This window comes from Ailuropoda melanoleuca, chromosome X, assembly GCF_002007445.2.
Source record: "Ailuropoda melanoleuca isolate Jingjing chromosome X, ASM200744v2, whole genome shotgun sequence".
Classification (NCBI taxonomy): domain Eukaryota; kingdom Metazoa; phylum Chordata; class Mammalia; order Carnivora; family Ursidae; genus Ailuropoda; species Ailuropoda melanoleuca.
Window position 1 is genome coordinate 111489476 of NC_048238.1, and position 26239 is coordinate 111515714.

General features: G+C 62.4%; 1 protein-coding gene across 3 annotated transcripts; it reads left to right on the top strand.

The window, feature by feature from the left end:
• Positions 1 to 393: 393 nt before the first annotated feature.
• FLNA (filamin A) lies at positions 394 to 26010 on the top strand. 3 transcript variants are annotated; one of them, XM_034649967.1, is made up of 48 exons: positions 394 to 549; positions 3613 to 4100; positions 7071 to 7319; positions 7424 to 7521; positions 7642 to 7789; positions 8323 to 8441; positions 8530 to 8607; positions 8699 to 8861; positions 8958 to 9158; positions 9664 to 9801; positions 9887 to 10010; positions 10104 to 10240; positions 10340 to 10533; positions 10700 to 10813; positions 10907 to 11050; positions 11702 to 11825; positions 11908 to 12068; positions 12155 to 12245; positions 12336 to 12505; positions 12775 to 12892; positions 12990 to 13252; positions 13471 to 14068; positions 14163 to 14336; positions 14419 to 14581; positions 14660 to 14820; positions 14910 to 15080; positions 15499 to 15622; positions 15718 to 15874; positions 16553 to 16742; positions 16898 to 16921; positions 19340 to 19587; positions 19686 to 19781; positions 19907 to 20009; positions 20095 to 20235; positions 20324 to 20452; positions 20662 to 20835; positions 20932 to 21093; positions 21188 to 21391; positions 21469 to 21621; positions 21737 to 21859; positions 21981 to 22247; positions 22395 to 22532; positions 22734 to 22849; positions 23362 to 23494; positions 24253 to 24429; positions 24609 to 24827; positions 24915 to 25118; positions 25497 to 26010. In XM_034649967.1, exons 2-48 carry the CDS (start codon positions 3728 to 3730, stop codon positions 25682 to 25684), a joined length of 7944 nt encoding a protein of 2647 aa, XP_034505858.1. In that variant the 5' UTR covers positions 394 to 549; positions 3613 to 3727; the 3' UTR covers positions 25685 to 26010. The 3 variants fall into 3 exon arrangements, with proteins under 3 accessions (XP_034505858.1, XP_034505860.1, XP_034505859.1); XM_034649968.1 differs by lacking the exon at positions 394 to 549 and adding an exon at positions 556 to 694; XM_034649969.1 differs by lacking the exon at positions 16898 to 16921.
• Positions 26011 to 26239: the final 229 nt, after the last annotated feature.

Here is a 26239-nt window from a genome sequence, read left to right on the forward strand (position 1 = left end):
CGGTGGTAGCAGCTCAGTGAACACCTGCAACGGTCTGTTGGACGTCCCCCACCCCCAGCCCCCGCTACCCCAGAGGGCTGAATCCAGCTTGCCTGGCCAGCTCAGGCTTGGGGCAAATGCAGGGGGCCGCGACTGGGGGCGGCAACGTGGAGGCAGTGGCCTTTCCCGCTGAGCTGAGATGTGGGCCCCATAGACCCCGCGGGATCTTGAGGCGAACACCCCCACCCCCAGGCGGACCTCGCCGGGCGGTGAGCTCATCGGGGATGGGGGGTGGCGGCGTCGCCAGGCGGCCCAGGCGCTTGAGCTCACGGCGCGCCCCCCCCCCGCCGGCTCCTGGGATTTTACCAATTAAGGCTTTCTCGCCGGGCCGGGCGCGGGGCGGGCGCGGGGCGGGCGCGGGGCGGGGGTGCGGCCAAAAAGAAGGCGGGCAGCGGCGGCCCATTCGCGTGGAGGCGCGCGGCGCTCAGCGGACGCCAGCGGAACCCCGAGGCGCCGGGCGCCGGCACAAAGGCGAATCCGGCGCCACCCCCGCAGTCGCAGGGACAGCAGGTGAGGCCTCCGCGCGAGACGGTCACCGCGGAGCTTGCGGACCGGGAACCGGGGTGACGAAGGAGGGCGGAGAGGCGCCAAGAACGCAGGCGCCGGTGCATAACCGCTCCCAGGCCAGGCGCAGCTGGGATTCATGAACTTGGAGGTGCGGTGCCCAGGGGCTGCCTTCCCTAATTTACCCGGGAGTGTGTATCTGTGCCCAGAGTTGTGGGAGCCCTAGGCCATAGGGGTCCCTCACAGAGAGAGTGTTTTGAGTGTTTGGTAGGACATGGGCTAAGTGGGTGCCACTTCGTGAGCTAGCCACTGCATTATTGTCTGGGGAAGAAAGGCCCCGACAGCAGGACGTCGTGTGGGCTGAGAGTGGGTGGCCACCTAGAAGAAGGACAATTCTCAGCCAATATGGCCCCTGGGAAGGTAACAGTGGGTTCCCCGCTGGGACCAGCTGCCTTGGGCACGGGGAAGCTGGTTCCGGGGCTGCTGCGCTCCATGGGGACTGGGGCAGGGGTGTGGCCAGGCACCGAAGGCAGGGGCTCCTCCTATGGGCCAGATTCCCCGGCTGGGCCCTGTCCCAGGTTGGCTCCGAGCTGGATGTTCACCGCCAGTCAGAATGTGAGCAGCAACACCCCCAGATTCCCTTGCCAGCTGGGTCCCGGAAAAGTAGGTGAAGTCCACTGATAGGTCCACCTGCACGTGCTCCAGGCCACACGGTCAAGGTGGGAAGCTCAGGAAATGAGCATCCTCACCTGCTGCACCTGGGCTTGCCCTTCCAGCCCAGGTCTCTTCTCACCGTACCATTCTGCAGGTTTCTTCACCAGCTGAAGCGCCCCTGTAGGAGGGCCTGGCCTGGGGTCTGAGGGCCCCGGGGTGGGGTGGGGGGCGGGGTGTGTCTAACATCCAAGAATCTACTCCAAATAAGGGAAAATATGAAAGAGCTGGATTTTGGTTTCCAAGGACTGCCCGATCTGGGGGCTTTGGGATGGGGCGCCATCTGGTGGCGATACTATGGTTCCTGGGGACAAAAACCCTCTACACACACTTACCTTGTCCCCCCCAAATAGGGAAAGCCTAGGACTGGAAACCAGGATATCCAGCTTCTGTCCCCTTTTCTGCTGGGGCTGACTACTGAGCAGCTACTCTGACTTAGTTTCCTTGGTCTCTGAAGATTAAGGAACCAATACAGATGACCCAGTCAATGGCACTTAGTGAAGAGAAAATCAATTCTTACTGTAATTCTTTCCTTGGAAACTTGCTTTCCAGTGGGGCAGGGGGATGGACCAGGACAAATATCATCTTGTCCTGCATGGGTCCTGTCTAGGGAGAGGTTGTGGGTTCCTACTTCGCCCCAGCTCCCAGACACCATGGTGCGTTTTGTGCAGGCATGTCTGAAAGCGGTCTGGAGAGGGAATAGTGCACACGAGGTGGGCCTCAGACTGGAAAAAACCAATGGGGTGACAGGCAGCCCCACAGTAAGCATGCTGGACGGCAGGGGAGATGCTGACTGGGACTGCAGCCCCACCATGGGTAATGCAGACACCCGGTGCTACTGCAGAGTCAGCCATATTTGGGCATGACCTGCTGGCTGACCCAGGGCCTCCACTTACTACTAGTCTGAAGTTCAATCTAACAAGCAAGTAGAAGGAAGAGAGACGTGCCTTCCTCGAAGGACATAGAGAAGGGAACATCCTGCAGAGGGGAGGTACATAGGACTGGGAGGAGTGGGTCCACTTGGGATGAAGCCCTGGTAGGCTGACTTCTTTTGACTGAAGAGGGTGGCGGTGAGCGTCCCCAACAGGCCTCTTGCTTCTCTGTGCCTTTGCTGGTCTGTCTCCCCACAGCAGCCTCCCCACTGTTTCCAGAGTTATCTACCAGAAACTTGATTTTGAGTGACTAGCTCCCCATTGCCCTTGCAACCTTCCATGGTTCACACACATCAGTACCCTGGTACCTGTCCTTCGGGGCCCCCTCTGCACTGCCACGGGTGCTGAAGCCCACCTAGACCCAAGTACTCAGAGCCTGCCAAGCCTTACTGGAACTCCTGAGCAGGCCCTCTGAGTCTGGAAGGTTCCCCTTCTCCCCTGCCCGGCTGCCTCCTGGGGCCATCGGGGGAGGCATTCCAACAGGAGAGGAAACCTCCAGCGCCCCAGGTGGATGGCAGGGTGGGTCAGGCGTACACTCGCTGTCTGCACGCCTCACTCGGCCCTCTGCCAGTGCCCATTGGCACGCCCAGTCCCTTGCAAGGCTGCTTGCTCCAGGAGTGCTGGTGGCCTCCTGGCCCAGTGCCCCATTTCCTCCCGGGTGGAGTGGGGAGGGAGGGAGGGAGGCAGTGGGGACCGGCGGGACGGCGGGCGCAGGTGCGCAGGCCAGGGCCGCGTAGAGCGGGAAGGCGGGCCTGGCACCGGGGGTCTGAGGCGGCTGCTTCCCTGGCATGGGGCACGCGCGCAAAGCGTTCGCAGCAGCGCCTGGCCTGGGACCCGCGCTCTCCAAGGGCCCGCTCTTGGGATCGGGTCCCTTCCCGCTGCGCTGTGGCAGGGACGGCCGGCCAGGGTGCGGCCGGAGAACCCCAGGCGCAGGAGTCCGGGGTAGGGAGGGGGTGGGGGCTGCGGGGATGGGTCGGAGCCCATGTGACTCAGGGACCAGGAGCAACACCCCCACTCCTCCGCAGGGGCCTTGGAGAAGGAAAGTCCCTTGTATGGAGTGCCTGCTGGAGGCCAAGTGGTCCGGCGCCAGACGCTGCTCAGCCTTTCCTTGCTGCAGCGTTTCCTGCAGTGCTGGTGCAAGGCCACGGGGCTAGGGTGCGCCTTGACCCATTCAGGGCCCAACGACCCTCCCCGGAGCCTCGGAGCCTCGGGGTTGGGTCCGAACTGCCAGGACTGGGGGCTGAAGGGGGCATTCCGACAGGACTGGGGGCTGAAGGGGGCATTCCGACGGGCGGGGTGGGGCGGGTGCGGCCCAAAGCCCCNCCAAAAGCCCCACCCCACAACCCCGCCCCACTGTGGCTCCGCCCCCACTGGACCCACCGCCCCTCCCTCCCGCCCGCATTTAAAGGGCTCGTTCTTTCCGCAGCACAATCTCCACTGTCTGCCTCGCCCTTTGTGTGCGGAGGTGCCTGCAACTTTAATTAAAGGGCCGTCCCCTCGCCTAGTCTGCAGCACCGCCCCTCAGCTCCTCGCGCCTCAAAATGAGTAGCTCCCACTCCCGGGCGGGCCAGAGCGCGGCAGGCGTGGCTGCGGGTGGCGGTACTGACACGCGAGACGCGGAGATGCCGGCCACCGAGAAGGACCTGGCAGAGGATGCGCCATGGAAGAAGATCCAGCAGAACACATTCACGCGCTGGTGCAACGAGCACCTGAAGTGCGTGAGCAAGCGCATCGCGAACCTGCAGACGGACCTGAGCGATGGGCTGCGGCTCATCGCGCTGCTGGAGGTGCTCAGCCAGAAGAAGATGCACCGCAAGCACAACCAGAGGCCCACCTTCCGCCAGATGCAGCTCGAGAACGTGTCCGTGGCGCTCGAGTTCCTGGACCGCGAGAGCATCAAGCTCGTGTCCATTGGTGAGGGCGCGGGTCACTCCCGTGGCACGGGGAGGTCGAGGTTGAGGGCGGGGGCTCCACGCGTCCTCCCCTCTCTTCTGGGCCAGCCCCTCCTAGCTACATCCCCCCCAGCCCTGGTGCTGCCCCCAGGGCCGCCGGGCTCCAACACGCAGGCCTCGAGAACAAAGGCGCGCTGGCAGACTGGCCGGGCGTGCAGACCGCTACGCGCCCCCGCCCGCCGCACCCCGGCTGGCCCGCGCCCAGGCTGAGCTCACATCCTCCGCAGGCCGCGCCCCCGCCACTGCACCCTCAGTGGGAGAGGGCCTGCGGAAGGCGGGCACTGGCCAGGCTCTGGCCCTGTACCCAGTGCCCCATCTCTGAGGAGGGGGAGTCCCAGGTTCTGCACACATCCCCTCTCCCTTCAGTAGTTTGGGAAGGGCCCTCTGGCCTTCCAGTGCTCCTGTAGTTCCTGAACTGGGAGTTGGAGTTTGTGAATCCCATTGTCTAGGGCTCTTGGCTTTTTCTTGGCCCTGGGAGATGGGTCCTTCCGTTGGAGATGGGTCCTTCCGTTGGAGATGGCTCCAACCCCCGGTTTAGATCTCCCCTCAGAAAACTTGGGGCCAGAGAGGACCATAGCTAGCAAAAGGGCACTTGAGATGAGTTGGCCGCAGAAGGAAGCTGGCTTGTAGTCCACTTAAACACCAAGTTACTGTTGAGCTTGGGCCAAACCCTTGCTTCCATGTAGGACTTGCTTTTGTGCATCTAGAATGAACGAGCTAGTTGGGAGGTACTCCAGCATACACTGGGCTCACTGCCAACCCAGTGTCCATGTCACTGGGCTGGTGAGGCTGGCATTGACCGGACCTACTGCAGCATCCCATGCTGTTCTCAAGATGGGGGCCATTCAGGGACCCACAGCAGAACCGGTGACTGGGGGCAGCGTGTTACAGCGGGAGGAGGAGAGCTTTCTTTTCTTTACAATTCTTCCAGTTGTCCCTAAGGCCATGAGCCTTGCTGAACCTGAGAGTCTGAGGGACACGGGACTCAGGTGCCCCCAGCCGCTCAGAGGGCAGGTCTCCAGGGCCCCACCTCTTTCTTTGGAATGCCAGTCGAGGCTGAGGCCCACCCCTCAGTTCCAGCCTCAGTCTAGCTAAGCTGAGTCATCTCTGAGTCTTGGGTGGGGGGGCAACCGGATGTGGGGAGGCAGGCCACAGCCCAGCTGTCTGGGGGGGGTCTCCTCCTCCCTCCTCCCTTCTCCTCCTCCTCTAGTGAGCTGGCTGGAGCAGGCCTAGTTCCCAGAGCTTTGCCATATAAGGCAAAAAAATGTTGGAAAGCAGCAGTGATTAGGGGAGGGAGGGGGCAGGCTAGCCCGGGGGCTGGGGAAAGGGGGTGGGATGGGGCGGGGCCATCCAACCAGGCTGTCTCCCAACCCGGGGCCCTGGTTCTCTTCCCTCCCTCTTTTGTGAGGGGAATGAGGAGGGCTTAGGCCGGCCTCCTATGGACCAGGGGGAGGGTCCAGCCCAACCCACTAAGGCTGATGAGCTTGGCCTTGCGTGTCCCAAGTCACAGCAGGACTCTGGAGGTGGGGGCTTACTAGGAAGCTCTGGCTGGTCCTGCACCCTTGGTCTTCTCTGAGCCTTCCAGTCACCCTTAGCCTGAAGCCCCTTCTCCACCAGCCCCGCCTGTTGTTTGGGGACCACTCAAGGCAGTAGTGCAGAACTTGGGAGCAATCTCAGTTTGGGACCAGTGAGGCTGCTGTGCTTTGAGTGGCTCAGCTGGTCCTTGAGGTCCTGCCTGCTGGATTCAGAGGCTGCCTACCATTGATGGCCCTTTTGGTGGTGTCCATCCCCTTCTTCCACCCTCAAGTTGACTCATCAGACAACTATTTTCTCTTGATTTTGACGGGAGTGAGGGGGTGGGGGTGGTGTGTGCAGGATTCCAGTGGCTCTTAGAAAGCCCACCCCTTTTCAGGGCCCCACCCTTAGGAAGCTGAGACCCAGAAGTGCCTTGGGTGGGGCTCAGAGCCTGGAGGGGTTGCCATGGTGACAGGGTGCTAGGTGCCCGCCCTAACCACTTCCCCTGTGGTGAGCTTGGCAGCCACCCGCCTGAGGCCCAATGCCCCGTTAGGTGGCGAGGAGGGTAGGCGGTGGCGCGGAGCCCTGCTGAGGCAGCAGGATTCAGGGACCCCACCCATGGCTTCTGCCACCCCAGCTCCCATGCTGGGGCCCTGGGTGCCCCGCCCAGGCTCATCAGTTCTGCCTTTCTCCTCCTTGAGCGGGGTGAGGGGGTCTCTGGAATGTGTCCTGTCCGTCACCCTGGGTGGCACATAGCCCAACCACTGGTTCCTTTGTCCTCACCCCCACCCTCCCCAGGCCTGCTCCCAGTTTGGGTCTGGGGGGGGTGGGGACGAACTCAGGAAGTGGGGGAGGGGCTCACATCCTCCACTCAAAGGGTCCTTGCCCAACGCCACTACTTCCCCTGCCTGCTGCAGCCCTCGGCCCACCCACTCACCCTGAGGCAACAGTTTTCTTTCCCAACTGCCCTACTGGCCAGCCTTCCTCTTCCTCCACCACCCCCCCCCCCCCCCCCCCGCCCCCGTCCTCTGCCAGTGTCAGGTCAGGGGTCTCATGTCTAGGCCTGCTGGGGCCACGCTGCCCCTCCTGCCCAATTCCCTGGAGACTCGTGGAGATGGACAGTTGCAAAGCACCTTTGGGGAAAGGGCTCCTCCAGAGGCCTCCCTGGGCCCTGTCTGCAGCCTGGGTCTGTTGTCTGTCCTTCCTCTGGGCCCCCACGTCCAGAGGGCTTCCAGCGACAGCACTCATTGAGCTGTATCTTCACCATGTGTCAATGGGGGGGGGTCTCCCCCTTCCCAGAAGTCTCCTCTGCTCCCCACAGAGACGCTGAGCAGAGAGGGCAGGACCTGCACGCCGCACCCCCTTGCCACTGCTCTCCGTACCGCCCGCTCAGTGCTGCCGCTCGTTTTCCTCACAGACAGCAAGGCCATCGTGGACGGGAACCTGAAGCTGATCTTGGGCCTCATCTGGACCCTGATCCTGCACTACTCCATCTCCATGCCCATGTGGGATGAGGAAGAGGATGAGGAGGCCAAGAAGCAGACGCCTAAGCAGCGGCTCCTCGGCTGGATCCAGAACAAGCTGCCGCAGCTGCCCATCACCAACTTCAGCCGCGACTGGCAGAGCGGCAGGGCCCTGGGCGCCCTCGTCGACAGCTGTGCCCCAGGTGAGGGCTGAGGGGGTGGGGCTGGGGGTGGGGGGGGAGGAGGCGGCCTGCGAGGGGGCCCTGGGCACCCCTCCCCCCACCTCACCGCCTTCCTTGCGCCGCAGGCCTGTGTCCTGACTGGGACTCCTGGGATGCCAGCAAGCCCGTGAACAACGCGAGGGAAGCCATGCAGCAGGCTGATGACTGGCTGGGCATCCCTCAGGTAGCCCCTGCCTGGCTGCATGGGCCATCCAGGGGGTCGTGGTCCCCGTGGGGAGATGTGGCACATGCCAGGAACCCGAGGCTTGGAGATCAAGTGGCTTCTGTCTGCCATCTGTGATAGGTGATCACACCTGAGGAAATCGTGGACCCCAACGTGGACGAGCACTCCGTCATGACCTACCTGTCCCAGTTCCCCAAGGCCAAGCTGAAGCCAGGAGCTCCCCTGCGGCCCAAACTAAACCCAAAGAAAGCCCGAGCCTATGGGCCAGGTGAGGAAGTTGGGCCGGGGATGCTCTGAGTGCTGACCTCACCCCTGCAGAACTTGGAGGTCTTGGGAGCACTTCTGTTACGTAGGGGCGAGGTTATCAGATGCCCCCTCGGAGTCAAATGAATGGGCCAGGGCTGGTCAAAGCCGGCCGCTTGGCTAGAAGTTCCCCAAGTCGGCAGCGCAAGGTGGAGTGTGGTCAGGGAGGGAAGGCCCAGCCGCGTGACTGTCAACAGAGACAAAACCCAGCCAGGGTATCGCACAAGAGCTAGGGCCCAGGCAAACCCAAGCGAGAGTTCCAGAAAACAGACCCGGGCCTGTCCCACAGCAAGAATGCAGCTGGGGCACAAGGCCAGACTCTGTGTGCTGGGCCAGGGTTTATGTGAAATCAATTCACCCAGTTGAGAGCATTCTCAATGGGGTGATGGCCGAGAAGGATGCTGGGTGTGTAGGAGACGTGCTTCTGAGGGGGAGGTGCGCTGGGGTGAGAAGGCAGTCCTGAGAGCCAGCTCAGAGCTCCCGGACCCTGCCTGGCAGGCATCGAGCCCACAGGCAACATGGTGAAGAAGCGGGCAGAATTCACAGTGGAGACCAGAAGTGCTGGCCAGGGCGAGGTGCTGGTGTACGTGGAGGACCCAGCCGGCCACCAGGAGGAGGTAGGGCCACTATCAAGCAGGCGGGCCTGGCAGGGCACTGTGGTGCCTCCATTCAGAGCAGGGGCTCATGTGTTCCTTCCTGCCACAGGCGAAGGTGACTGCCAATAATGACAAGAACCGTACCTTCTCTGTCTGGTATGTCCCCGAGGTGACCGGGACTCACAAGGTGAGCCCTCAGCCCAAGGGGAGGCTGGTGGGGGAGGCGGTGGCTGGAAGGCCCTGACCCTGCCCTGACAGTCTGCCTCTCCTGGGGACAGGTCACTGTGCTGTTTGCCGGCCAGCATATCGCCAAGAGTCCCTTTGAGGTATACGTGGACAAGTCCCAGGGTGACGCAAGCAAAGTAACTGCCCAAGGCCCTGGCCTGGAGCCCAGTGGCAACATTGCCAACAAGACCACCTACTTTGAGATCTTCACAGCAGGTGAGGGGGGTGTTGCTGAGGCTGGCAGGTCTGAGGGGAGAGCGACGGGTCCAGGAGCGGGCTGGGAGCTGAGCTGCGTGCGGTACTTTGTGGCAGGAGCTGGCACGGGTGAGGTGGAAGTTGTGATCCAGGACCCTGCGGGACAGAAGGGCACCGTGGAGCCTCAGCTGGAGGCCCGGGGCGACAGCACGTACCGCTGCAGCTACCAGCCCACTATGGAGGGTGTCCACACGGTGCACGTCACCTTCGCCGGCGTGCCGATCCCTCGCAGCCCCTACACTGTCACTGTTGGCCAAGGTAGGCCGGTCCCAGCCGCCCCCAAGTGGGGGCGCTGTAGACTGGGCCTCCTTTAGGAGGGGGCAGCTAGGGCGAGACTCACTCCGGCCCCTGCCCTGGCACCCTGGGCCTCTATGCTTCCACTGTCTGGGCTGTCTTTCCTCCCCTGCGGGGGCCCTTCCTACTCCTCCTGTCGCCCTTCTCCATCTCTTTTCTCCACGCTTTCACCTTCAGAAGAGCTCGCTCCAGCTGTTTAGAAACCTGCTGCTCTCTGCTCTGCCCACAGGGTCAACGGTACTTGGATCTGTCTTCCTCTGGGAGGGGGCGGGCTGGGCGGGGGGCTGGCGGCTGGTGTGGAATAGCTGGGAGGAGGCCTGGCCTACAGGTCCTCGGGTCACAGTTCTTTCTTGCATGTCCTTCATTGTCCTGAGGGACCCCCAGATTCTGATGGTCCAGCCCTGTGGGATGGAAGGGTGGGGTCACCCAGTACCAGCTCCCGGTGGCTTAGCTGGCCCTCTGCCCGCAGCCTGTAACCCAGGTGCCTGCCGTGCCGTGGGCCGGGGCCTCCAGCCCAAGGGTGTGCGGGTGAAAGAGACTGCGGACTTCAAGGTGTATACGAAGGGTGCTGGCAGTGGAGAGCTGAAGGTCGCTGTGAAGGGTCCCAGTAAGTTGGGCTGCAGCTGGGAGGGGTGGTGGTGGCCCTAGGACTGCTGCTGGGCAAGCCTGAGGCCCTCCCTTGTCTTGCGCAGAGGGCGAGGAGCGTGTAAAGCAGAAGGACTTAGGGGATGGCGTCTATGGCTTTGAGTATTACCCCACGGTCCCCGGCACGTACACTGTCACCATCACGTGGGGTGGCCAGAACATCGGGCGCAGGTGAGGCCCCAGGGAGAGCCCTCAGAGCCCAGGCAGCACGTGTCTCCCCCTGCTGGGCCCTCAGCACTCCCCTGTGTGGCTTTCTTTCCACAGTCCCTTTGAGGTGAAGGTGGGCACTGAGTGTGGCAACCAGAAGGTGCGGGCCTGGGGCCCTGGGCTGGAAGGTGGCGTTGTTGGCAAGTCAGCAGACTTCGTGGTGGAAGCCATCGGGGACGACGTCGGCACCTTGGGTGCGTTGGAGGCTGTGGTGTGGGCATATGGGGGCAGAGGGTGATGAGGCCACCGCACCAAGGCTGCAGGGTGCTGATGGGACTGGGGGCTGTTGTCAGGCTTCTCGGTGGAGGGCCCATCGCAGGCCAAGATCGAATGCGACGACAAGGGTGACGGCTCCTGTGATGTGCGCTATTGGCCCCAGGAGGCTGGCGAGTATGCCGTGCACGTGCTGTGCAACAGTGAGGACATCCGCCTCAGCCCCTTCATGGCTGACATCCGTGAGGCGCCCCAGGACTTCCACCCAGATAGGGTAAAGGGCGTGTGCTGCTGGCCTGGGTCTTGGCCCCCTTCTGCCTCTGCTTGGGGACTTGGGAGGCCTGGCTGGGCTGGTATCCCCGACGGTGTGTTCCTGCCACCCTGGGTCCTTGGGGGCCTGCACTTGGTCCCCTGAGATCGGGGGGGTGGGCTCTCATCAGGTGAAGGCGCGTGGGCCTGGACTGGAGAAGACGGGTGTAGCTGTCAATAAGCCGGCCGAGTTCACGGTGGATGCCAAGCATGGTGGGAAGGCCACGCTCCGAGTCCAAGTCCAGGTGGGGTGCCCACCCACAGTGGGGGTGGTGCGGTGGGGTAGGCAGGTGCCTGGGTGCTGATCAGTGGGCTGCTCACTCCTGCCCGTTTTCTAGGACAACGAGGGATACCCCGTGGAGGCGGCGGTCAAGGACAACGGCAACGGCACTTACAGCTGCTCGTATGTGCCCAGGAAGCCTGTGAAGCACACGGCCATGGTGTCCTGGGGCGGCGTCAGCATTCCCAACAGCCCCTTCCGGGTGAGCTGGCCTTCGCGGGCCTCAAGCAGCCCTGTAGCCCATCTCCCTCGGGTGCCCGCTTGGTGTTTAATCCAGATCTGTTAGATAGACGGCAAAGGCCGTACACTTCCCCCATTTCAAGTGTACAACCCGGAGGTTTTGAGTACATTCAGAGGTATGCAGCCATGATCACAGCCAAAGGTTAGGACAAGGTCATCATCCAAAAAAGAAACCCCTCTATCCTCCAACTCCCCGTTCTCCAGCCCTAAGCAACCATTGACCTGCCTGTTCTAGACGTTTGCTATGGATGCGTTTGTAGTGCAGTATCTGGTTGCTGTCGCTCCACAGCACGTTTCAGCACGGCTCCCCCTGGACCATGGCCTGGATCAGCACTTCCTGCTTTCTTATGCCCGAGTAGGATTCCATGGTGTGGACGGGCCACATGGATTTTTTGCCTTTTGGCTGCTGTGAATAATGCCGCTGTGAACATTTGAGGACAACCGTTCGTGGGGTTGAGTGCTCTCCTCTCCCCCAACACGTTGATGCCTTGGAGTAGAACGGCTGCTTCCTGAGGTGGCTGTACCGTGTTGTGTGCCTGTCGGCAGGGCGTGACAAAGCCCTGCCTCTCCTCTAGGCCGCTCATGCCCTTGCACTTGCTCCTGTGCCCTGCAGGTGAACGTGGGAGCCGGGAGCCACCCAAACAAGGTCAAGGTATATGGCCCCGGAGTGGCCAAGACAGGGCTCAAGGCTCATGAGCCGACGTACTTCACCGTGGACTGCGCCGAGGCCGGCCAGGGTAAGCCCCGCCCCGAGTGGGTGGGCGAGCGCGTGCGGTGTGTGTATGTGACCCCGGCCTCTGCTCCCACCCCCGACTGCAGGTGATGTCAGCATCGGCATCAAGTGTGCCCCTGGCGTGGTGGGCCCCACGGAGGCTGACATAGACTTTGACATCATCCGTAACGACAACGACACCTTCACGGTGAAGTACACACCCCGCGGAGCTGGTAGCTATACCATCATGGTCCTCTTCGCCGATCAGGTGGGTGCTGCCGCTCCCAGCCCCGGACGGTGCTGCACGTTGGGGTGCTGCTGTCCCCTGAGCCCTACTCCTCCTGCCCCCTGTAGGCCACACCCACCAGCCCCATCCGGGTCAAGGTGGAGCCCTCCCACGATGCCAGCAAGGTGAAGGCCGAGGGCCCTGGCCTCAGTCGCACTGGTGAGGATGGGCAGCACCCTGTGGAGCAGCCGGGGGGCCCCAAGGAGGCTTGGGGGAAGGTGCCCTTACATGGCCCCCATGTTTCCTCAGGTGTCGAGCTTGGCAAACCCACCCACTTCACAGTCAATGCCAAAGCTGCTGGCAAAGGCAAGCTGGACGTCCAGTTCTCAGGGCTGGCCAAGGGGGATGCGGCGCGTGACGTGGATATCATTGACCACCATGACAACACCTACACGGTCAAGTACACCCCTGTGCAGCAGGTAGTTACCCTGATCTCCCAACAGCTGTACTCCCCAGCTACACCTGCCGAGCGTGTGGGCTTCCTCGAGTGGCGGGGTAGGTGGGCTGCTCCGGAGGGCTTCCCGACCACTCTCGATTGCCACCTGGGAAAGAGCCAGCATGGAAGGCTGGGGGCGGGGGAGCAAAGCCAGTGTTTCTCTCACCCTCCCTCCATGCCCAAGTGGGGAAGACACAGGCCGGGGAAACCAAGGTCCTGACTCATGACTCTGCCTTTCTGTGCCCTTTCCAGGGTCCACTGGGCATTAACGTCACTTATGGAGGGGATCCCATCCCCAAGAGCCCCTTCTCGGTGGGGGTGTCTCCAAGCCTAGACCTCAGCAAGATCAAGGTGTCTGGCCTGGGAGAAAGTAAGTAGTCGGGACCCTGTCACAGTCACTGAGGATGCCCCAGGGGCTGCCTCGGCTGGATGCCATATTTTTCTCCCTGGTTCTGTCATCTCAACAGAGGTGGATGTTGGCAAAGATCAGGAGTTCACAGTCAAATCGAAGGGTGCTGGCGGCCAAGGCAAAGTGGCGTCCAAGATCACAGGCCCCTCGGGCACAGTAGTGCCCTGCAAGGTGGAGCCGGGCCTGGGGGCCGACAACAGCGTGATACGCTTTGTGCCCCGAGAGGAGGGGCCCTATGAGGTTGAGGTGACTTACGACGGTGTGCCTGTGCCTGGCAGCCCCTTTCCTGTGGAAGCCCTGCCCCCCACCAAGCCTAGCAAGGTAATTGGGGTATCCCCACCTCATCTTCTCCAGGCTCACCCTCCCCCTTTCTCATTTTTGTCCTCATGGCCAGTGGCCCTGTCTGGGCCCCTACCTAGCTGGTGGGGGAGGGTAGCCAGAATAAGAGAAGGTAGATGTAAAGTCAGGCTGGGGATCTGGGGTCAAGGGTCAGGGAGGTGATAACGGGTTTGGCTCCTGACCTGTCCCTCTTCCCTCAGGTGAAGGCGTTTGGGCCAGGGCTACAGGGGGGCAGTGCAGGCTCCCCTGCCCGTTTCACTATTGACACCAAGGGTGCCGGCATGGGCGGCCTGGGCCTGACAGTGGAGGGCCCCTGCGAGGCCCAGCTCGAGTGCCTGGACAACGGGGATGGCACGTGCTCCGTGTCCTATGTGCCCACTGAACCCGGAGACTACAATATCAACATTCTCTTCGCCGACACCCATATCCCCGGCTCCCCATTCAAGGCCCACGTGGTTCCCTGCTTCGACGCATCCAAAGTCAAGTGCTCCGGCCCTGGGTTGGAGCGGGCCACGGCTGGTGAGGCGGGCCAGTTCCACGTAGACTGCTCGAGCGCAGGCAGCGCAGAGCTAACCATCGAAATCCGCTCTGAGGCAGGGCTGCCAGCCGAGGTGCACATCCAGGACCATGGTGATGGTACACACACCATCACCTACATCCCGCTTTGCCCTGGGGCCTATACCGTCACCATCAAGTACGGTGGCCAGCCTGTGCCCAACTTCCCCAGCAAGCTGCAGGTGGAGCCCGCGGTAGACACTTCAGGCGTCCAGTGCTACGGGCCTGGGGTCGAGGGCCGAGGTGAGGCCCCCCCGCGGAACATGAGGGCAGAGGGAAGCCAGTGCCCCTAGGGTCCCTGGAGCCCCATGCCTCCTCCCCATGCCTGCCTCTGCAGGTGTCTTCCGAGAGGCTACCACCGAGTTCAGCGTGGATGCCCGTGCTCTGACGCAGACTGGAGGGCCGCACGTCAAGGCTCGTGTGGCCAACCCCTCAGGTAACCTGACCGAGACCTATGTGCAGGACTGCGGCGACGGCACATACAAAGTGGAGTACACCCCATATGAGGAAGGTGGGTGCTGGGGCTCTCAGGGGACGGGGGCTGAGAGACAGGGCGGCCTCAGCTCCTCCTGACCCGGCCTGTCTTCCTCCAGGACTCCACTCCGTGGACGTGACCTACGATGGCAGCCCCGTGCCCAGCAGCCCATTCCAGGTGCCTGTGACCGAGGGCTGTGACCCTTCCCGAGTGCGTGTCCACGGGCCAGGTATCCAAAGCGGCACCACCAACAAGCCCAACAAGTTCACCGTGGAGACTAGGTGAGCAAGCGTCTGGGAGCCAGGGGCTGTGATGGGCCTTGGAACCCCAGGAAATAATGGGCTATCCATTCGGACCAGGGGAGCTGGCACTGGGGGCCTGGGCCTGGCCGTAGAGGGCCCCTCCGAGGCCAAGATGTCCTGCATGGATAACAAGGATGGCAGCTGTTCGGTCGAATACATCCCCTACGAGGCTGGCACCTATAGCCTTAACGTCACCTATGGTGGCCACCAAGTGCCAGGTGAGGGGGCGAGGTAGCTAAGGCTGGCCTGGGATGAGCTGCCAGCCCCCGACCCTCTCACACAGCTGTCCTCCTCCTTCCATCCGCAGGCAGTCCCTTCAAGGTCCCTGTGCATGACGTGACAGATGCATCCAAGGTCAAGTGCTCTGGCCCTGGCCTGAGCCCTGGCATGGTCCGTGCCAGCCTCCCTCAGTCCTTCCAGGTAGACACGAGCAAGGCTGGTGTGGCCCCACTGCAGGTCAAAGTGCAAGGGCCCAAAGGTGAGTGTTCAGATGCCTGGGAGTGGGTGGTCAGGAGAGCACAGTCCTCTTGGAGGAGGCTGGGGAAGGAGACCGGAGGCCCAGCACTGAGAGGCTTCAGGAGGGTTTCATGGAAGATCCTCAGGTGACAGTGATGCCAGTGCCCAGGGACAGAGGGCCACCAGGAGGTAGAACAGACAGTACTTGGCCACTGAGCAGATGTGGCAGGAGGGGAGGTGGGCAAAGCTCCAAGATGGCACCCAGATTAGTGTCTGGTGTCACAGGGGCTCAGGACCATTCCTAGGGATGGGCAGGCAAGAGCAAAGCAAGGTCTAAGACTGGGGTGGGAGCTGAAGGCCCAGCCAGACCTGGGTGATCCAGTGTGGTGGGGCTGAGGACCTAGGAAACTGGCTGAGTCTCTCTCTGGGACTGGGACCAGGCCTGGTGGAGCCTGTGGACGTCGTGGACAACGCTGATGGCACCCAGACCGTCAACTACGTGCCCAGCCGGGAGGGGCCCTATAGCATCTCAGTGCTGTATGGGGAGGAAGAGGTGCCCCGCAGGTAAGAGGCAGGGCCTGCTTACTGCCTGTGGGAGGGTGCCCGGGCTGAGTACCAAGAGCCCTCCTGACCGTTCATGTCATACCTGGGCCCAACAGCCCCTTCAAGGTCAAGGTGCTGCCTACACATGATGCCAGCAAGGTGAAGGCCAGCGGCCCTGGGCTCAATACTACTGGTGTGCCTGCCAGCCTGCCTGTGGAGTTCACCATTGACGCGAAGGATGCGGGAGAGGGCCTGCTGGCTGTCCAGATCACGGTGAGCTGGCTACCTGGGTGGCTGCCTGGCTCTGCCGGATTGCAGCTGCAGGCACGGAGAAGGCAAGGGACAAGAGGGGCCTAAGCCAGCGAGGTGTGCAGTATAGGGATGCAAGTAGGGTGAGTGGACCAGTCTGGGGCTGTGGTCTCCCTTGGGAGCCGTACCAGTGAGGCCAGGTCCCCTGCCTCTAGGATGGTGGTGACAGGCACAGGCCTCCCCATGCACACGCTTACTCACCGCCGACTTTGAGCACATGACCAAAGCCCTTGGTGCCTCAACTTGCCCACCTGTAACATTCTTGTGCGTCAGGAAGAACGATAGGACCTTGAGATCCTCAGGGGAGCTCTTCCTAGTGCTGGAGCAGGCCCTGGGACAGAGGGTGGGAGCCAAGAGGCAGTCACGGCAATAAAGCAGGATGGGCACCAAGCTCCCTGGCCCCCTGCCTGTCATGTGGGGGCGCACTGGGCGTTTGGGACTTCCTTCTGGATCCTGGCTGTGGCCAAGTGAAGGATGGACGATACCAGGTGCAGGCAGCGGTTTTGAGCCATGGCAGTTGAGTGACTCGGAGGCTGTCCCTGCAGCGGTGGTCCTTGGTGTTTGTTCCTTCGAGAAGTTCTGAGGTAATCCTGGGCCTGGCTGGGCTTGGGCCGACCGCCTCCCCTGTGCTCTGCCACATAGGACCCCGAGGGCAAGCCCAAGAAGACGCACATCCAAGACAACCATGATGGCACATACACAGTGGCCTATGTGCCGGACGTGACAGGCCGCTACACCATCCTGATCAAGTATGGCGGTGACGAGATCCCCTTCTCCCCATACCGCGTCCGGGCCGTGCCCACTGGAGACGCCAGCAAGTGCACAGTCACAGGTGAGCCAGCCTGCCGGCGGCCGCGACGCTCAGCACGGGGCTTGGGTGTGCCTGTGTGCAAGGGCTCGCTGCTTGGGGCGGCGTGTGGGAGAGGGGGCCGCCCCCTTGAGTGACTCACCTGACCTTTCTCCTTGCTCTCTGCCCTCTCACCTCAGTGTCAATCGGAGGTCACGGGCTAGGTAAGCTGCTTGCTGGGGCCACTCCCAACGCCCCTCCTGCCCAGAGGGCAGCGTCCTTTTCCTCTTCCGCGCTGCTTCCCAGGACAGTTCCAGCTGCAGCTCTTGGCAGGGACAGAGGGGGGAGCTGGAGGGTTAGTGCCCAGGGAGGCCTCCAGAGCAGAGCATGAGTGCTCCGGCCCTCCCTCTCTCTGGGCCTCCGTGTCCCCATCTGAGATGTCGGGTTGCAGCTGAGAGCTTTGGGGTGAGGTGCATCCTGAGAAGCACCCCCCCGGGGGCTCTGGGGTCTGGGGATCTTGGCACCCAGGGGTGGGCAGCAGGCCCTGCCTTCTCACTTCCTCCTTTCGTGTGGCAAGGGCTCCTGCATGGGCTTGAGGGGACAAGGGGTCTCCCCTTACCAGTGGGAGGCCACGGCCCTGGCCAGATCCACAGACCTCCATCCCCATCTCCCAGGGGCCTCTGTGTCCCAGGCCGGGGGAGGTACAGACTGCATGAGTGGGTGGGGCGGGCTGATAGTGCAATAGCACCAGTGTCGACTGCTTGGGCGGGTAGCATGGCAGGGCCCAGCCCAGCCTCAGAGCCCCAAAGTGCACTCGGCGGCCTGCCCACCCTCCCCGCCCTCCCTGCCTCCTTCCCTCCCCCTGTCCCCCACCCTCAACCCCAGCAGTGACGTTATTCAGATAGTGCCCAACCAGGCATGGAGGTTCTCCTGCTTGGGCATGGGAGGGGAGCTCTAGCCCCATCCAGGGGCACCAGGGACAGCAGTAAGAGGTGACAATTACCTGGGAGCCTCTGGAGGCTGCAGGTCTGGAGCTTGGGTGAGGTGGCCAGGACAAGATTTAGAGGGTGGCTAAGGCCTCGGGAGAAGGGCCCAGTGGCTTGGTAGAATAGGCTCCAGGATCTGAGAGGACAGGCAGGGGAGCAGGACTTTGGGGGCAGGGGCAGGGGCAGGGCCGAGACTGGGCCACAGGAGTGGTTTCAGTTCACCTGGCCACTGTGTGCAGAACGGAGGCAGAGAGCCTAGTAAGGGAGCCAGAGTCACCTTCGGGTCAGTCAGAGCAGTGGCTTGGGCCAGGTTGGTGGCGATGCGTTTTAAGTGGGGAGCCAACTTGGGAAGTATAGTGTGAGGATGGAGCAGCCCAGACCTGCTGACGGACAGCACTAGGCACCGGACAGGGAAAGTGAGCAGCTGGAGCTAACTGTGAGCTCAGGGCCCGAGTCGCGGCCTGGGTGGCGGTCCAGATCACAAGCTGTGGAGAACGGCTGTGGGTGGGAGGTGAAGCCTCCCAGGGCAGGGAGGGCAGCAGGTGGCCAGGTCTGGAGCTTAAGAGAGCCACGGAAGGCCAGCACGGAGCCTAGCACAGCAGGAGCCCTCGGCCAGTGGGGAAGCTCCATGGCAGGCTGGCCGGGGGGGGGGCGGGGGAGCCCTTAGACAGCCCTCGAGTGGGTTCGGTGCTCCCGGCTGCTTCCCTGCGGGGGCTGGGCTACAAGAAGCACTCTCACTGCCAGGCCTCGCAGCCCACAGCCCCCTAGGCCTTCACGGCTAAGCTCAAACCATAACGTCACTGTCCCTCCCCTTTCCTCGGGCACTCTGGGGCCCTAGAGGCTGCTCAGCTGCTCTGCCCTTGCAACCTAGCGGCAGTGGCTGTGGCTTGGGCCTCCTGTTCCTTTTCCCCCGGGCGCTGCCGCTACCTGCTTTGCTGTGCTGCTTGGGCCCTAACCCTCGCTACCTCCCTGTTTCCCTGCTCCCGGCTCCCTGCCTGGGCCGGGCTGCCCCTGGCCACCCCCACCACAAGCCTCTGGTTGAGCGAGTGTTCTCAGTTGTCAGGAAACTCCAGGTTGACCTTCAGGCCTGGGGGGCGGGAGGCAAGCGTCTCACACACACGTGCGCACACACACGTGCACACACCCCCCCGCACGCACGCGCGCACACACACACCCGCACGCTGCAGGACTCCGCCTCACCGCATCTGCACACAGCGCTGGGGTCCAGGGCCGGGCTGCAGGGACGAAGGCGGCTGTGGACCCAGCCAGGGTGCTGGTGTTGGTCCACAGCACTGGCTGAGGTCAAGTTGGTAGGGGAGATGGTGGCACACTCGTGTCCTGATGGCAGTGGCGGCCTCCCGGGCCTCTGCGCCCCTTCCTTTCTCCCAGACACCTGTGTACCACCCATCAGGCCTTCCCCATGTAGGGCTATCCCCAAGACAGGACTCCCTGGCTTGAGGCGGCTCAGGGGAACCTTTCCTGCCTTCTGAGAAACCACTCACCATCCCAGCTTGGGGTGGGGGTTGGGGGCGGGAGGCCCGGCTGCGCTTGGTGGTGGCAAGAAGAGGCCTGGGCGGGTGGCAAGCAGATGGGAGCAGCTCAAGTGCCGAGCTCACACACTGGCCCCCCCTTTGGGGACCCGCCCTGCCCCACCAGGTGCTGGCATTGGCCCCACCATCCAGATTGGGGAGGAGACGGTGATCACTGTCGACACCAAGGCGGCAGGCAAAGGCAAGGTGACCTGCACCGTGTGCACACCCGACGGCTCCGAGGTGGACGTGGATGTGGTAGAGAACGAGGATGGCACCTTCGACATCTTCTACACGGCCCCGCAGCCGGGCAAATATGTCATCTGCGTGCGCTTTGGTGGCGAGCACGTGCCCAACAGCCCTTTCCAAGTGACGGTCAGGAGGGGCCGGGGTTGAGGGGTCTGGGTGGAGCCTGCCCTGTCCCTGCCCTCTGTGACACCAGACTCTCCCAACTCTTTTGTGTTGCTCCGCAGGCTCTAGCTGGGGACCAGCCCACAGCACAGCCCCCGCTTCGGCCTCAGCAGCTGGCCCCACCTTACACCTATGCTCAGGGTGGCCAGCAGACCTGGGTACGGCCTCAGCTGCCTCGTTCTGGCTCTCCTGGCCCAAGGGGACACTTGGGGGCTGGCCAGCGGGGTGTCCCATGAGGCCCCGTCCTATGGCCCCTCACTTGGGCCCTCTGTCTCCACTGCAGGCCCCGGAGAGACCCTTGATGGGTGTCAATGGGTTGGATGTGACGAGCCTGAGGCCCTTTGACCTTGTCATCCCCTTCACCATCAAGAAAGGCGAGATCACGGGTGAGTGGGAGAGGAAAGAGCTGCGGAGCCACAGAGGCTAAGGTTTGCCAGCGGGTACCCTGACCCTGGCCTCACTACCCTGCAGGGGAGGTGAGGATGCCCTCGGGCAAGGTGGCGCAGCCAGCCATCACTGACAACAAGGATGGCACCGTGACCGTCCGCTACGCACCCAGTGAAGCTGGCCTGCATGAGATGGACATCCGCTACGATAACATGCACATCCCAGGTGCGCCTCACAGGGGCCTGGGCTCGGGGCGGGAGCCTGGGGAGGTGACACAAGACCCCATTCCACATGGCCCCTTTTCCTGCCTCAGGAAGCCCCCTGCAGTTCTATGTGGATTACGTCAACTGTGGCCACGTCACTGCCTATGGGCCTGGCCTCACGCATGGAGTGGTGAACAAGCCTGCTGTCTTCACCGTTAACACCAAGGATGCAGGAGAGGGTGAGCGGCAGCTCTGATCTTAGCCTGCCTGTGTGCCGAGGGACGCCCACCCTCATCCAGTGTACCCAAAAGCTGGGTACAAGGGAGATGCTCCCTGAATGGGGCCCCCCACCCTGCCACCCTGGCCTCTGCTTGCTTGCTGGGGCTCTTCCCCCATCAGCGCACCGTTCCTGGGCGTTGTTCCCATCCTCACCCATGACTCTCTCTAGGGGGCTTGTCCCTGGCCATCGAGGGCCCATCCAAAGCAGAAATCAGCTGCACTGACAACCAAGATGGGACCTGCAGCGTCTCCTACCTGCCCGTGCTGCCCGGGGATTACAGCATCCTGGTCAAGTACAACGAACAGCACATCCCAGGCAGCCCCTTCACTGCCAGGGTCACAGGTAGGTGGCACTGGGAGCAGTGATGAAAGCGGGCAGGTGGCAGGGTGGGCGCGGTCTCCCTCCGCACCTGGACATGCAGTGACTGTCCCCTGGCAGGTGATGACTCAATGCGCATGTCCCACCTGAAGGTGGGCTCTGCTGCTGATATCCCCATCAATATCTCCGAGACGGACCTCAGCCTGCTGACGGCCACGGTCGTGCCACCCTCGGGCCGGGAGGAGCCCTGTCTGCTGAAGCGACTGCGCAATGGCCACGTGGGTAAGAGGTTGAGTGGCAGGGCCTTCTGGAAAGGAGGGAGGCTGTGAGGGGATGGCATGCCTTTCCCCAGCTGACAGCCCTGCCCTGTGCCCAGGGATCTCGTTCGTGCCCAAGGAGACTGGGGAGCACCTGGTGCATGTGAAGAAGAATGGTCAGCATGTGGCGAGCAGCCCCATCCCGGTGGTGATCAGCCAGTCGGAGATTGGGGATGCCAGCCGTGTGCGGGTCTCAGGCCAGGGCCTCCATGAAGGCCACACCTTTGAGCCTGCAGAGTTTATCATCGACACCCGTGATGCAGGTAGGTGCTGGTGGCCAACCAGCTGGGGCAAGAGCCCTGGGCTTGGCCCCCCTGGCTCAGCGGTGTCCCTTCCACAGGCTATGGCGGGCTTAGCTTGTCCATTGAGGGCCCCAGCAAGGTGGACATCAACACAGAGGACCTAGAGGATGGCACATGCAGGGTCACCTACTGCCCCACAGAGCCTGGCAACTATATTATCAACATCAAGTTCGCTGACCAGCACGTGCCTGGTGAGTGTGACACCCACACAGCCCCTGTGACTGAGCCGCCCTCCGTGCCACACACCAGAGCCTGCCCGTGGAAATGTAACCTGTACGATATGCAGGCTGTGCTCTCTTCCTGCAGGCAGTCCCTTCTCTGTGAAGGTAACAGGAGAGGGCCGGGTGAAAGAGAGCATCACACGTCGGCGACGGGCCCCTTCGGTGGCCAATGTTGGCAGTCATTGCGACCTCAGCCTGAAGATCCCTGGTAGGAGCTGTAGGGAGCCAGGGAGGGGCCCTGGGGAGTCCTGGGCCCCAGCCCCAGGTGGCCCCAAGCAGAGAGGTGGGGCCCAGGACTCTTGCTCACCAGGCTGTCCCCCTACCTGCAGAAATTAGCATCCAGGACATGACAGCCCAGGTAACCAGCCCATCAGGCAAGAGCCATGAGGCCGAGATTGTGGAAGGGGAGAACCATACCTACTGCATCCGCTTTGTGCCTGCCGAGATGGGCATGCACACAGTCAGCGTCAAGTACAAGGGCCAGCATGTGCCTGGGAGCCCCTTCCAGTTCACCGTGGGGCCCCTGGGGGAAGGGGGAGCCCACAAAGTCCGTGCTGGAGGCCCCGGCCTGGAGAGGGCTGAAGCTGGAGTGCCAGGTATGCGTGCTTCTTGCGAGGCTTTTGCTCTTCTGGGCTGGGGTGGGGTCGAGGAAGGAGCTAGCAGCCATGTTGACGTCAGCCATGCTTAGAGGGGACCGAGGCCAGGATAGCAGCCCTCTCTGAGGACACCATGTTTTCCCACAGCTGAATTTAGCATCTGGACCAGGGAAGCTGGCGCTGGGGGCCTGGCCATTGCTGTCGAGGGCCCCAGCAAGGCTGAGATCTCCTTTGAGGACCGAAAGGACGGCTCCTGTGGTGTGGCTTATGTGGTCCAGGAGCCAGGTACTGAGAGCTTGGCTGGCGTCAGCGGAAGCGGCACCTGGGTGTGGGTATTGGTCTGGGTCTACATGGACGGCTCCACCTTGCTCCCACCCTCCACCCTGAGGTCCCGGGGCCATCCAGGCTATTTGTGGGAAGTGGGAGGTGTAAACACTGACAAACAGGGGCCTTCCAGCATGCCCTGTGTGCTCTCTCCCTGCCCAGGTGACTACGAGGTCTCGGTCAAGTTCAACGAGGAGCACATTCCCGACAGCCCCTTCGTAGTACCTGTGGCTTCTCCGTCTGGCGATGCCCGGCGCCTTACTGTTTCTAGTCTTCAGGTGAGGCACCGAGAGAAACCGCCTGCCTGGGGCTCCTGGGCCCGGCCAGACCAGAGCCGCCGCACAGAGCAGGCCTTGGCCCTGTGTCAAGTGACCCGCCCAGCCCAGCTCAGGGCGCCGGGCTTCTGCTCTGGCCAGGTGCAGCCCATGCTTGGGGTTGGCAGGAAGCACCCCTGCCCGCTGTGTGGAGTTTTTCTCGTGTCTCAGGTCTAAAGGCTTTGAACAGAAGCCTGTGCCCATTGAGCACCAGGGCTGAGCTTTAAAGAGGGACAGCCTGCCAGGGCTGAGGGCCCTCCATTCCTGCTGCCTGGGTGTATGATTGCAGCGTGTGGATCATGGGGGTGGGGGCGTGTGCATGTAGCTTACTGGCCCCCAAGAATCAGTGGCTCTCCCTCTTTAAACCAAATTGGACGCCAGATGGGTAAGTGTAACCCCAGGGGCCTTCCTGCTGCTGGGGCCCTGCTCTTCCGTGCCCCAGCCACCCTGTCTAACCACGTCTGCTATGCTTCCAGGAGTCAGGGCTAAAGGTCAACCAGCCAGCCTCTTTTGCAGTCAGCCTGAACGGGGCCAAGGGGGCGATCGATGCTAAGGTGCACAGCCCCTCGGGAGCCCTGGAGGAGTGCTATGTCACAGAGATCGACCAAGGTGAGGCCCTGTCCCTGCCCGGGCCACCCACCCATCTTCCCTGGCCCTGCTGGGAGCAGTGGGCCTGCCCAGCTGGCTGGAAGCAGACTGAGAGTACAAAAGGAAGGTACAGATTCTGTAAGCAGGGTCCAAACGCTGAGGCTCCCTCAGCCAGGCAACTCTTCCCCCACTCGTGAGCCAAGCCCTTTGCGGGGAGGGTCCGGCTCCAAAGCTACAGCTTCTAGGAAGGAGAAAGCCTGCCGCAGGCCTCACGATGCAGTCTCCTGAGGGAGAGACCCGAAGTCTGGCCACGGGGCTGGCCCAGTCCTTAGCCGGGGCCTGGCACTTGCCAGATAGGTCTAAGGCAGCCTGGAGGTGAGAAGAGCTGGTTCAGCCAATTTCACTAGTCTCACGGCTAGTCCTGCCACTCCGCAGCCACGTGACCTCAAGTTCCTGTTGCCTCTGTGCCCCTGTTCACATGCAGGGACTACGGCATTCATGGTAACCTTTTTAGGGAGGCAGGCAGGCAGGTGTTTTGCTCGTAGGTTTCGGTCCAAATGAGCACCGATAGTGGGCTGCTTGGGCATCTAAGACTTCAGTCCTCAGGCTTCAGGAGGTCTGTGGTGTGGGGCGTGGGTGCCCAGTGTGGTCCTTGGAAGAAGTGGAGTGGGCCACATGGACCTGCTGGACCAGTGGGCAAGGGAACCTCCTCACAGATGCCACTTGCTTGGTTTTGGAGGAGGGACCTCAGGCCTACAGCGTGCCCCTCTGTTCCTCAGATAAGTATGCCGTACGCTTTATCCCGCGGGAGAACGGTGTCTACCTGATTGACGTCAAGTTCAATGGCACCCACATTCCTGGAAGCCCCTTCAAGATCCGAGTTGGGGAACCTGGGCATGGAGGGGACCCAGGCATGGTGTCCGCCTACGGAGCTGGCCTAGAAGGTGGTGTCACAGGTAGGTCAGTGGATGCCGCTTCCAGTGTGTGGACACGGCTGCTGGGGCCCCTCCTCCAAGTTCCCAGTGACAGCAGGAGGCGTGCAGAGGTGACAAAGCTATGTTGGGGGGTGGGGGGTGGGAGTTAGGGGCTAGGGAAACAGTCCAGGCCAGCTCTTCCTGACCTCCCACACCCCCAGGGAGCCCAGCTGAGTTCATCGTGAACACAAGCAATGCAGGAGCGGGTGCCCTGTCAGTAACCATCGATGGGCCCTCCAAGGTGAAGATGGATTGCCAGGAGTGCCCTGAGGGCTACCGTGTCACCTACACTCCCATGGCACCTGGCAGCTACCTCATCTCCATCAAGTATGGTGGCCCCTACCACATTGGGGGCAGCCCCTTCAAGGCCAAAGTCACAGGTGAGCCTGGCGTCAGACTGCTGGTGCCCAGCCCAATGCCTGGCCCTCTGGCCACCTCTTAGTGCCCTAACCGGCCTTGCCCTGCAGGTCCCCGTCTTGTCAGCAACCACAGCCTCCATGAGACATCATCCGTGTTTGTGGACTCCCTGACCAAGACTGCCAGTGCCCCCCCGCATGGGGCCCTGGGTGCAGGTTCCACTGATGCCAGCAAGGTGCTGGCCAAGGGCCTGGGGCTGAGCAAGGCCTATGTGGGCCAAAAGAGCAGCTTCACAGTGGACTGCAGCAAAGCAGGTGGGTGCCCCCATCCCTGCCTGGCCAAAATACAAAGCCAGAGAGAAGACGGGATGACCAGTGCCTGGGAACATTGGGAAGAAGGGGGTTATGTGGGGCAGGAGTGCCTTTGGGGGCATGCTTGTCACTTCTAAAGCCACTTCCCATATGGGCCTCCCTGCCATCTTTTCTACCCTTCAGGAAAGTGGCTTGGGAGGAGCTGGAGCATCCTACGCTGGCCTGGGGAGCAGGGGTGCTGGCAACTCTTTAGGAAGGGCTGTCACCCCTTAACAGATGGGGGTAGCAGGGGGAGGATACCAAGACAGAAAGAGGGGTCGGCATATTCTCCGCTGAAGGGAGGAGACTTGGAGCTTGGAACTGAGGCCCCTTCCCCACCAGGCAACAACATGCTGCTGGTAGGGGTGCACGGCCCCCGGACACCCTGCGAGGAGATCCTGGTGAAGCATGTGGGCAGCCGGCTCTACAGCGTGTCTTACCTGCTCAAGGACAAGGGAGAGTACACGCTGGTGGTCAAGTGGGGTGATGAGCACATCCCAGGCAGCCCCTACCGTGTCCTGGTCCCCTGAGCTCTGTGCCTGTGCCAGCTGGCAGCTCCCAGGATGAGACGTGCCCCACACCCATCCCCCCAACCTGAGCAGCCCCCTTGGTCTCCTCAGCCCCAGAGCCCTGGCCAGCCCTGGCCGCCCCATCACTGCAGCCACCCCAGCCCTGCGTTGCACTCACCTGCCTCCACTTGGGCAAAGGAGAGAGGCGAGCAGAGGTAGCCCTTTGGTGGCTCTGCCTATCTTCTTTGGTTCTGGGAGGGTTGAGGGATGGGGGGGTACTATGCACAACCACCCGCTAGTTCTCTTCCCTAGCCAAGAAGAATAAAGTTCTGCTTCCATTCTCCTGAGGGTGGCTCTAGCTTTCTTGCAAGGGTGCCTGTGGGCTGGATCAAAGTGTGGGCTCAAGGCACAGGCTGCGAGATCGCCAGGCCTGGCACCCAGGGCCTCCTGCTTTTCCCCGCCCATACGTGCCCTCCCCCAACTCTTGGAGGCAGGTTATTGGCACTCAGGTCTTCTCTGCCTTCCTGGGTTCAGACCAATGGAAGGGGAGAGACGTGTAGCACAGCAGACTTGACA